Source organism: Epinephelus fuscoguttatus, linkage group LG19 (assembly GCF_011397635.1).
Source record: "Epinephelus fuscoguttatus linkage group LG19, E.fuscoguttatus.final_Chr_v1".
Lineage (NCBI taxonomy): Eukaryota > Metazoa > Chordata > Actinopteri > Perciformes > Serranidae > Epinephelus > Epinephelus fuscoguttatus.
In genome coordinates, this window is record NC_064770.1 from 26,623,295 (window position 1) to 26,635,861 (window position 12,567).

General features: G+C 39.8%; 1 protein-coding gene across 1 annotated transcript; it reads left to right on the forward strand.

The window, feature by feature from the left end:
* Window positions 1–3,654: 3,654 nt before the first annotated feature.
* LOC125880052 (uncharacterized) lies at window positions 3,655–10,098 on the forward strand. Its single transcript, XM_049562284.1, has 5 exons — window positions 3,655–4,128; window positions 7,301–7,368; window positions 7,518–7,853; window positions 8,223–8,335; window positions 9,488–10,098. The coding sequence occupies exons 2-5, from the start codon at window positions 7,302–7,304 to the stop codon at window positions 9,572–9,574; spliced, it is 603 nt and encodes a 200-aa protein (XP_049418241.1). The 5' UTR covers window positions 3,655–4,128; window position 7,301; the 3' UTR covers window positions 9,575–10,098.
* The last annotated feature ends 2,469 nt before the right edge of the window (window positions 10,099–12,567 follow it).

Here is a 12,567-nt window from a genome sequence, read left to right on the forward strand (position 1 = left end):
GACTGAGCTACCCCAGTTTGCCCTTTTGTCCCAGTCAACAGCTAATCAGTAAAACCACATTAGAAACAGACTCTCATGTCTATCCCCCCTTGATCATCCAACTAATCTTTCTAGAGAGACGGGAGATTACCATTTTCCACCCCCACAGCCATATGCCAAGTTATTTAACTGATGTCTGTGATGAATGTGTGAGCGCCCCTGCTCATTTGCAACTTCAATGTATTGACAGGGCCGTAATACCATGTGCATCCCAGATGAGGCTGGGAGATCTCTGAAAAGGAAGAGTGTGGAAATGAATCGAGGAAACGAGGTGAGTCATCTCTAAGTGACATGGCAAGTGATCTGGCAATCAATACTCCCATTCAGTCATCCTGCAGTGACTCAGCAACTATAGACGGGAGGAGAAAGGAGACTTGTGGGAGGAAATACACTATTAATATGTTGCTCGATATCCTAACAACAAGCAGAAGACAGTATTACTTCTCTCATGAAATTATAAATCCACAACCCAAGTAATTATGTTGTTATATTGGGAAAAGAAATCAAATAACCATTGTTGTCTTCCTGTCCTCGCTGTGACCACAGACAGAGCCTCCGGATTATCTTGCACTCTCAAAACTATAACGCTTCCCACCCACCAGAAGCCCTAAACAGGAAGCACTGGTTGGCAAATGGACAGGGCCGTTTCCGTAGCGACTAAAGGGGCGTAAAAGCCCTCCTCGCAGTGTCTGCTCCAGCTCACATTGTACCTCCTTAACCAGATGAGACTGGAGGAGGGGAGCTGATGGAGGGAAGAGCGGTGGGATGGACAGGGACCTTTTTTAGTCTGTCCCAGAGGAAGGCAGAGAGAGCAGGGGGCTGGGGTTTGTTTTTAAATGTATCTCCAAAGACTGTGAAAGCTTTTATTGATGTTATTGATGTTGACTTTACAATTCTCTCAGGACAGTGACATCTTAATGGAGTTTGTTGAGGTCATTTTAGCCTCAAATGGTCATCATCTTATATATAGTGCTGAAACCCTGTCAGCAATCAGTAAGTTAGTGTGATAATTTATCGCTATAGCATTATGATTGATTGGAATTTGTCTTAGTGAGCTTAAACAAAGACAGAGAGTAAAATAAAGCTATTTACAAGCACATTATGCGTTAAACACAGATGGCAAAAAACAGATAGGTGCTATCCACACCCATGCAATAATCATCAGTCTAAAGAATAAAACAACTACATAAAATAAAATTCAACCGATAAGAGCACCATCGATAAAACACTGGCGCCTATAGGGAAATGGGCAGCAACAACAAACAAACCCTCTAAATAAAGTGCATTAAAAACATCCGCCCTACTGCACAATTGCCCTTTTGATAAGCCTCACCCTTTTGTGATGGTCCGACAAGCTGCCGACTAACTGCACTCCCTGAAGAAATATAATCAAATTTTTGGAAAACTGAAACAGTGATTCCAGAGAGAAGCAGACAGAGGGGTCTACAGTCTGTGTTTGAAGGATATATCCAGGATGTCAAACTGACTCAGCAGCAACAACAGGTTAAAAAGACAAAGATAGTTAGAAGCTAAAGCCCAACTATAGGCTACAGATCACAGTGTAAAAGTGAACCACCACATCACTGCTGATCGACTCACCAGACAATGAATATAAAGGGAAACTTTGCTCATATTGAACCAGCTGTGTGGCATCGCAGTGTGTGCAGATGAACGGTGTTTGGCTTCACCCCCGTGCTGCTGCCAGCACCTGGACCTCCACCGCCGCTGGACGGGCAGATGTCTGTGAAGCATCCATCTTTTAGAATTTTTAGCTTCTTTGCAGTGACATTCATATGTAAAGCACTGTCAACTGTCATGGCTGCATATAACTCTGGACAAACATGGATGTAAACTGTAGCTTCAACTTGACTGGTTTGCGGAGGCATATGACCACGAGGCGGTAATTCTAGTTTAACCTGCCTAGCGGTCTGTCATGCTATGTTTGTAATGATAAGGAGGTGGACAGCTTCAGGATAATGATGAATTAGTGAAAGGGCGTACCAGGAAAAGTGTCACGGGCCCACAAGGGGAAACAAAAAGACCACAAAGAGACACAAAATAACTACAAAAACAGGCAAAACAATCACAAAGAAACACAAAAATACCTTAGACAAACACAAAACCACAAAAAGATGCATAACGACTAAAGATAGACACAGAAAAACAACAAGAAGAGGCATAACTACCACAAAGTCAGTGTGTCTTGCTCCAGTGTAGGGGAGGTGTTGGGTCAGTGGCCTATTGTCTCATGTGGATATTTAGTGTTTTGGAACCTGGATGTTCTGATCTTGAAGATGCAGTGTGCAGGTTTTAGTGGCATCTAGTGGTGAGGTTGCAGAACTCAAACTTCTCCCGGGCATGCTCGCATGTACCCTGCCCCTTGCTCACTCCCAACTCATCAAATACCGCCATTTGTCACTGGATCTCAGTGTCAGTAACCGACGCACAGAGGCATCCTTTGCAGCAGTATGATACCCACTGGGCGGGTGCGCCAAGTGTGTAGGAGAACTACAGTGGCCGATGTGAAAACGCGATGGCCCTATCTGGAGCTAGTGTTTGGTTTGTCCGTTCTGGGCTACTGTAGAACAACATGGCCGACTCTAGGGAAAAGGACCTGCTTTGAATGTAGGTATAAAATGCTCATTGTAGGTTATCATAAACACATCAGTTCTTACTTTTAGGTGAAACATAGTTATGAATATTATATTACATTTCTACCAGTAATGCTTCTTAGTCCTTTGTGAGAGGGAAGGAAATTTAAAAAGGTCGTTAGCAAGGTCACAGACCCTTCTTTTGTATTGTAGCCTTATAGATATTCATGCAAAGAAATGCTGTGCCTATTTTGGTCTTTGTCACTTAATACTTTACGTGAGTAACTGAGATATGGACCGATCATAAGTCTGACTGAATTTTACAGTCACAGTTACACTGTGTGCCACACACTTGTTGTGTTCCTTGCTTGTAAAGGTTCAGCTCAGTCATTCAATCCCTGGTTTTGTTTGTTTTTCCTTTGAATGTGTCGTCATGTGTAGTGTGAGCATTGTTTTATGTCAAACCTGGAGATGTAGTGCGACAGAGATGTGGTTTATCCCTCCATAGGCCTAGATCTGAAAGTTTGGCATTCGCTGATGGTTTCTTTGTTGTTGTCTCTATGTGATTATATTCATATATCCTGTTATAGTTATATTTACATATCCTTCTGGGACCCTCCATAATTTATAATACACTGTAATGTGTTTTAAGCAGATAAGAGGCCATTTTAGGTGTTAAAATACACAGTATTTGTCACCATATTATATTGTCATTCAGTATGTGTTTACATGCCACTTATTGGGGACGAGGAGTTCTAGCTGTAGACAGATGCATAAATAAATAAATAAACACTGAAACTACATTATAATATGTTAATAACTATTTATTAAATGCTTATATAGAGCTTATAACTGCTAAATATGGGGTTTCTTGTATATAACCTGTTCTGTATATGTCCTCTAAATGGTTAACACTCAGACATGTTTGTTCTCGTGCCACTAGAGGGCAATAATAACCCTGTAACACAGAGGCCTCCCACCCTCTGCTGACATTAAACTTTTGACCTACTTTCAGTGAGGAATATGCATCGACATTCTATCCCTGTAGAGCAACCTCAAAAACACATCAGCTGCTAATGTGTTTACTTGTGTCAGATGAAGAGCAGTCTAGTGTTCAGCTTCCCTCTCAGTAAGAGTTATGTGGCTTGTTTTTTTTTTTTTGAAAAGGTGATAATATATTTCATGCTATGTGTTCATAAAGTTATTGTAGTCACTAGTTCAGATTACAGCTGCCAGCCTCACATTGCAATGTACTGTGTATAAACTGTCTGTCTGGATTTACCAGTTTAGTTGACTGTGTCTCTTACCCACAAGTTTTACATTCTTGTTGTTGACAGTCAACAGATGTGAGGCGCAACCATAAACATTTTCTTACACTTCTGTTTTGTGGTCTCTAACTTGATGTGAAACCTTTATCAGAGTCACTCTCAGCATGCTGCTGTCTGGTTTAACCTCATAACCATCCTTTGTCTCCTCTGCACAGCCCTGAGTGACCAAGGTAAGACTGATTACTTGTTTAATGCCAAAAAATCAAAATGTGTCTTGTGGTAATGAAATGATGAGTTTATACAGACCCTTTAAATTCATTTCATATAACTGCATATTGTTTTATGTTTCTATCTGGCCATGTTGTAAACTGGTTCTCAAATGGGGTACTTTAGAGTATTGCGGGAGGTATGTGAGACTTTTAAATGTTTAAATTTAGAAAATATCAGCATATGCATAATTCCTAAAATAATCATACTACTGCAAGTTCAATAAAAACGTAAATTTAAGTTCAATAGACCACATCAACAATATTTCTATTTTCAGTGCAGTTGTTATCTGCCATGAACTGCCGCACAAACGCAAACACCTTTGCATCTAGGTTTATTCACTGTGTGTCTCTGCCAAAAATGTTTTGCACTGATCAGGGGATACTTGGCTAAAGAAACACAGATGGCAAAGTGTTTTCTGTTTGTTTGTTTGTTTTGTTGTTTGTTTGTTGCCCTTGGGGTTGGTTGCCTAGGGCACTTCCATTATCTCCACTGCTGTCTGTTTATACGTGTATCTACTTAGAACAGTAGTCCGCAACCTTTTTTCTTAAAGGACCCCTTTTCTATCTTTGAGTAAAGTGACTTTTTTATGGATATTTCATATCATATTCAGCGCATAACAATAACAGATAAATTGTACAAGTAACCCTAATAGTGAAGGCAGTAACAGCAGGAAGTTAAAGGTAAAATTAGCAATCTGGATGAATTTTGAGCAGATCATTTGCATGGATTTTACATTAGAGATGAGGTTTTCTGATATTTTAGTAACTTCTTGTATGATTCTCTGTCTGTTTTAAGTTTTTTTGGTGACCTTTTACAATAAGGTACACAGAAAAATGTGTAGTTACTGGGTAACTAATGATGAATAAATAAGGAACTAAATATTAGTTAATGGCCAGTTAACACTAATGTAAGGTTTACAAGCTAAGTTAATTTATGTGTATCAGTAAACTGTAAAAATGCATTTTCTGCAGTCAAGTATTTGCACATTTATGTTTACAATTATTATTCAAATATTTACATGTTAAAATATTTGCAGCAGCATGGTTAAACACGGTTAAATAATTTGCTGCATCTGCCTCAGTAGTTCTCATATTCATTTACCTCAATCTAATTCATTCCTTTTACTCCTCACTGGTTACTTAAGAGTCATGTGACCGCCAACCAGGAAGTGTAACGAGGAAAAATGTTTGGGTTTTTTAAATTATTATTATTATTATTGAACATTTTTATAATAAAATACAAAAAGGCAGTTTTATACAGAGTGAATAATTACTTAGGATTGACAACTGAGCAGCAATATCAGAAGTATACGAACATAGATACATAAAAAATGTTGTGCTGAAGTATGGAAATAGTGGCGCTGTCCCATTTTTCCACACTTGGCTGAGTGCACTTGGTTATGCACACACTTTGGTGACGTTTTGCCACGCAGAACGTACATTTGCCTATAGTGTTCAAGCATGTAAGTGGCCAAGTACGCAGGGCTATTTAAACGAAATTGGGACAGACTTGACAACGGCCCTTACATTGTGCACTGGATGTCATTCTCCACGAACAAAAACATTATCCAAACATGATTCAGTTTAGAAAAGGGTGTAAAGAAATAATTTTCATGTAGGGATGAAAAAAGGTGTGGATAATCAGCAGGGATCTGCAGCTGTGATTTATGTTGAGCTGATGTATGTATGTATATGGATATATGAATATATTTTCATGTTACATGAACAATTCATGATATTTCTATTCCATGCATTTAAGAAAGTCAGTTAATATGCTGGCATATATAACACTACGTTGGATATCTAAAGGAAAGTTAAAGGTTATTAATTAGTGAATAAAAGGGGAAGGATTAAATAAGTTAACTACTGTTTTATAATATTTGTCATGTTGGAAATAAAGACATCAATTAAAAGAAATGACGGAGCAAACTACTCACCTGTATCCATCAGCTGCAGTATTTTTAGCCCCGGCAAACAGGTAATCGTTTTCCAAATTGGAACGTTTGTTCCGTGGTCCCTATTTCAGATAAATTCTGTGGTTAGTAAATAATTCAAGGGCAAAGCTTGATGTGAATTTCCTCACCACAGACACATTAACAAAGCTTCCTAACATGTACCATCATGACGCTATGATATGAACGGGGCTATGATATAAAGTTACATTTATAAAACATTTTTCTTACATTGAACTTTCTTCGGTGGCATCTCAGTTGAAATCCCGATAATGGCAGACTCACTGAACTATAGTGGGCAGACTTCAACAGCATTGAAGCATTGATGCATTGTGGGATTTATACTTGGCCATTGTCAGCTGGGACAGGCTCCAGCCCCCCGTGACCCTCAAGAGGAGAAGTGGTTTTAAAAATGGATGGATGTTTATGTTCCTTGTTTCATGGTGTTCATTCATGTTTAACCTGCTTCCTGTTTTATTTCATAGATTCTCTCCTCATGTGTCGTGTCTGGTTTCACTTCCTGCCTTTGTGTGTTCTCCCGCCTGTTTTCTGTCACACCTGTCTTATTAGTCCTTCCCTGTTCCCGGAGTCTTCCCTTCACACCTGTTCTGTATTAGTCTTGTCTGCTCCACCCTCGTGTTCCCCTCCACACCCTTGTTGGTAGCCAATCCCCATTTCCCTCCTTTTGCCTGTGTGTTCCTACTCTAGCTGTATCTTGGTCTCGTGATTAGTAGAAAGTCCTCTTGACTCCTCGTGAACCTTTGGCGACCTCCAATGAGGGTCGGGACCCAAGGTTGGGAACCAGTGACTTGGAATATACTCCTCTTTACAACATACAGAATATTGTCATGTAACACACACCCCCTGTCTAAAGATCTTTTTGTGAGAGCTAGTTTAAAAGGGCCTTTCCTTTTACGGTACAGCTGGATCGTATCTGATTGGTCTTGCCTAATAACTTCCTGCATGAGTGGCATGACCTCAGAGAAAAGTTGCTGTTTTGGATCTCACAACATAATGTGTCTAAGCTGTGTGACTGCAGTCACTTTCCCAACCCACATCAGATGCGTAGATGTAGGTCTCGTGCTGCTGTAGCTGCATTTGGTTGTGTGGGTGAAAAACACCTTTGCATTTCCTACTGAGGATAGAGTTCGAGTGAACCTTTGTGTGACTGTCATTCTCAGCATGTCTGCCGTCTGTCTGAAGCTCATAACCATCCTGTGTCTCTCCTGCACTGTCCTGAGTGGCCCAGGTAAGACTTGTTACATGTATAACATCTAAGAATTCAACAAATGTGGTTTGTAGTGATTAGCTGTAAGGCAGGATGAGTTCTTAAAGCTTCATGAAATGTAAGGTGAGATGAAATTGAATAACTGTGCAGGGTTTTGTGTGTCTGTGTAGGGGGCAGTGGAGTGGTATGGAGAGATTTTGGAGGAGCCATCACCATCCAGTGCAGACCTTGTGAAACAGACCAGGAGTTCCTGGCTGTGCAGAAGGGTCTCAGTGAGGACAATCGAATCTTGTTCATAGATGGCAGCTCTCAAAAAGAGACTTTTCACAAAGACTTCATGGGCAGAATTCAGTCAAATGGAGAATTCCCCAACATGGATATCCTCATCAAAAACTTGACCACTGAGGACACAGGACCATACTGGTGTGTGTACAAGAAGTTTGATGTGAATTCCGAGCAAACCATAAGCACAAAAGGCACAGGGTCCGTGCTCCTGGTGGTGACAGGTGAGCCTCATCGATTTATATACATTCATAATTCAACTTCATCATCATACACAGCACAAAAATGCATTTTGACAGTAAGCTACTGGTGTAACTAACAAATGTGACATGAAAGTAATTCACCATTTTGTGTTCAGTCCAGTAATCTTGAATGGAGTACTTGTAATTTTACTAAAACAATATTGTATCAGAAAATGGGGAGAATTTCACCTAAAATGTAAAATCATTGAAGCAATGTGCAAATGAAAAATCCCCCAAAAAAGTCCAGATGTCACAGGCGATAAGATTACTGTATAGTGGTGAGCAAATACGAGAGAAACTTAAAACCTTCCAGCTTGAGTCTGCGCTAAACACAGTGTCCATCAATACCAGATACAGCGAAGCCGTGTGACTCCTCAACCAACTATCTGCTCCTGGTGTCTGTTGTGATCAGTGCTGCTGTGCTACTGGGCATCTTCATATGCTTCCTCATATGGCTCATCAAGGTACCCATGTGTTTCAGTGTGTGTGTGTGTGTGTGTGTGTGTGTGTCTATGTGTCTGTGTGTGTCTATGTGTCTGTGTGTGTTTCTTTGTATTTGTACTTTGATTGTATTTGACAACATGACTCAAACCCTGATGGAATCTCGGGGGCTGTTTCCATGTTCCTGTTATTCTCGACAGTACTCGTCTGACACACACACAGAAAAATAAATTGTGGAAATTATTATTTGAAAGCAGAGATTTATTGGCAACGTGACTTTCATACTTTTGATTTACCCTGTGAGGTGTTGATTCCACTGTGTGGCCATTTCCACTGAAGTGTGTGGTGCTGTTGTTGTCTGTAATGTGTTTTACTTGTTACTTGTTAAATAGATATAGATATATGTATATGTATATGTATAACATCAATAATGTTATTATATGTGTATATACATGCTCAATGTAAGTTAAATCATTCAAATGGTGATATAAATTGAGGTTTTATTTATATACATATATATACACACATATACATACGTGTGTGTGTACGTGTATATGTGTGTGTGTGTGTGTGTGTGTGTGTGTGTGTGTGTGTGCGCGCGCGTGCGTGTATATGTGTGTGCATATGTGTGTGTGTGAGTGTGTGTGTATATGTGTGTGTGTGTCTGTGTCTGTGCGTATATGTATATGTGTGTATATGTGTATATATGTGTGTAAATATGTATATATATATATCTATATATCAATAATTTAATACAAATTAATATTTAAATTCATTTAATTTATTTTAATTATAATTTAAATTAAACTTTACTTCAATTTACAATTTAATTAATAGTGTTCATATATGTTGATAAAAGTGAATTATTTATTTAAATCTATCTATCTATCTATCTATCTATCTATCTATCTATCTATATATATATATATATAGCAGAGAATGATCACCCTTCATAGATGAAATAACCATCTCTGTCTTTTAATTGTACATGTCAGGTTTTAAAACACACCTGACCAAAACACTTTGAATGTGTCATTTTAAAATGTCACAATGATCTAAGAAAGAAAAGCTTCATCAAAGACAAGTACAAAAAGTACATTTGAATAAGGATCCTACTACTTATTGTGTAATAGCCCTACATCTAACATGTTGACAACCATATCTGTCATCACCAGACCAAGACTTTGTGCACCACAAAGAAACCGCGGCACGTCCCCAACAATGATGTTTATGAGGACATGCGTGGAACAATCAGACGCTAAAGATGTCAGTCTGCAAGCAAGCAACCTGAAACTCTACAGTGTCTGCACCGCTGAGGCACAAGTGATGCACAAGAAGCAATTCTGCAACTTCAGCATGTTCTTGAACATCTCTTCAAGCCTTGTGTGTCTGGGTGAAAGAACGTTAAGACATTACGGTCCATGAATTGTCCCCAGGTACAACACGGGAACACACGCAATGCCAGTGAACAGACTGGCACAATGTATTAAAATACTTTATATAACTCTGTTTGAATGTAGTAGGGAGGCTCAAATGTCACAGTTTGTCTTGTCTTTCATTGCATCAGACAGACATCAGAACTGGATTGTCCTCTGACATGATCCTGACATACGTTTTTAATGTAAATATTTTAATTTCATTAATTTCTTCTGTACAAAGTGATGATTATTTTGTAGAAGCAGCAGGTTTAACTTGACTCCCATAAAAGATATCTCCAATGTTTTGTTATATAATAACTGTAATTTCATGTCTACATAAATAAAACAATACATTTGTGGGAAAAGTAGCCATGTCTGAAGTCAATTACTTTTTTCTTGAAGATAAAGAAATATCTTAATTATCAGATTAGTTGGAGATTAATTTAATAGTTGACACAGAAGTCATTAATAGATTTATAGTTGCAGCTCTAGTGTGCACCAGATAAAAGTGGCTGACCTTTGTTTCAAACATTGAACTCTCAGTCTCATTATCTGTGAGCCACACCTTCAGATGTCGATGACTGATTAGCAGCATAGCAGCGCTGGGATAATGTGGATTACTAAAAAAGTGAACAGGTGATGACTCAATTCAGTAACACCCCTGGTTTGTTCTGTGAACCTGCACTTACAGTGACTTACTGTAAAAGAGATTAGGTCATAGCAAAGAGCTACTGCTTTGCCTTGGGGGCACGTTTACAAAATGACAAGTGGCCAGAGGCAATTGACCTTTTGCGATGCCCCGCCCCTCTGTGATGGTCCAACAAGCTGTCGCAGTAAGCATGGAGCCCACACTGTAACTAACTGCACTCACTGAAGAAATATTATCATATTTATGGAACAATGAACCAGTGATTCCAGAGAGAAGCAGACAGAGGGGTCTACAGTCTGTGTTTGAAGGATATATCCAGGATGTCAAACTGACTCAGCAGCAACAACAGGTTAAAAAGACAAAGATAGTTAGAAGCTAAAGCCCAACTATAGGCTACAGATCACAGTGTAAAAGTGAACCACCACATCACTGCTGATCGCCACACAAGACAATGAATATAAAGGGAAACTTTGCTGATATTGAACCAGCTGTGTGTCATCGCAGTGTGTGCAGATGAACGTTGTTTGACTTCCTCCGGAGATCCCTGCCTGTCTGGCGGCGGAGGTCCTGGTGCTGGCAGCAGCACGGGGGGAAGCCAAATACCGTTCATCTGCACACACTGCGATGACACACAGCTGGTTCAATATCAGCAAAGTTTCCCTGCTTCCCTTCACTGGTTCCTGTACAGCAGGGTCGGTTTAAAATTCACTTGGGGCTCCTGGGTGAAAGTGCGGAGTTGGTTTGACCCATCCACCACCTCTCCTTCCCTCCCTATATGGACCGTCTTGCACTTTATATTATGGTAGTTGCTGGCAGCCCATGTGTATACTGCCACGACTGGTGCATCTGTGCTTCGGTGTCTGACGCTATCATCCACTGACAAATCAGCAGTTGACAAATCCGGAGTGACACCCGTCTGTCCCCTGGCATTGCTGCTTTTTTTATACAGCCTTGCACCTTTTTTACATTCAAAGTACAAAAAAAATCCCAGTGCGAAATGATTTATTGACTAGTGCTAATAAGGAAATGGTCAGTGGGCCTCCCAGCACTGAATCTGTTCTGCTTTTTTAAAATAAATATTATGCACCTAGTCTGCGGTGAACATCTTCACAGCTTCAGCCACCAACATCCCACAGGAAGTCAGTGCATTTCAAGAGTGTTTTTTTTTTCAACTGACACACTCTTGTTAACACAATAACTCAGTGAATTGTTTTTGATATTAAATATTTTAATGTTTTTTCCTCAACAAGTCAAAGTAAATGTTGAACCACACACACACACACACACACACAAAAAAAAACAACCTTTTAAAAAACAGAACAGTAATTTATAATCGGTGCCTAGCCGAGCTGAGTGCATGTGTTCTCCAAAGTAAACGCTGCATCTTTAAACACTGTAACTCAAGGAACACTTCAAACAATGCAAGTCAGGTTGCATCCAAGCTCAGGTCCGAGAGACACCGCATGAGTCAACATCAAAATGTCAGAGAAAAAAAAATCCCTTCTCGTGGTAGCATACAAGACGGGAGAATGTTTACTCAAGCGGTGTGTCTGTGTGGTCACAAGCTGTGACTCTTTTTCCTCCACCAAACAGCAAAGATCTGCTGAAGCAGTTAAGTGTGAAATGTGTGTTTACGCCTGCATGTGGGGTAAGTGTCATGGTACAAAGTGTTACGGGTATGCAGTTAAAAAACCTTGTAAGGGGTCCAGCGAGAAATGGAAACTGTGTTTGAGGTGAGTGGTAGCACACAAACGGAAACTGAGACCCCTCTTACAAGAAAAGCAGCATAAGCACGTTTACAAAAAACGCCAGGAGCATCTGCGCCACAATGTCGCAGCTACTTTTCAACCAATTTTTTAAACCAGCAAATGTTCCAGTGCACTAATTCAGACAAAGTGCAGAAAACTCCTGACTGTGCAACTGCAGCAGTTTCCATATTTACAGTAACTCGTAACAGGAAACACCAAATGATTAGGTACGGCAGAACCAGAGGTACATAGACATATAACACAGGAAGACATAATAATCTGCCATAGTTTTACACAGCCAATAGGCGCTGTGATGCGTGTTTACAAAACCAGAGGATATGATGTTTTTACTTTGAAACTGCACGTATCAACCTCTCTTAATGTGACTTCAAAGACCTCGGTATCAGGTCTGATAATCCACACACACAGGTGTTGTTGAT

Bases quoted from the DNA above. Each gene is read 5' to 3' on its own strand.
- LOC125880052 (XM_049562284.1), top strand. From the start codon at position 7,302: ATGTCTGCCGTCTGTCTGAAGCTCATAACCATCCTGTGTCTCTCCTGC. The intron at 7,369-7,517 runs GTAAGACTTGTT...GTGTCTGTGTAG, and splicing joins CACTGTCCTGAGTGGCCCAG to GGGGCAGTGGAGTGGTATGG. The intron at 7,854-8,222 runs GTGAGCCTCATC...CATCAATACCAG, and splicing joins CGTGCTCCTGGTGGTGACAG to ATACAGCGAAGCCGTGTGAC.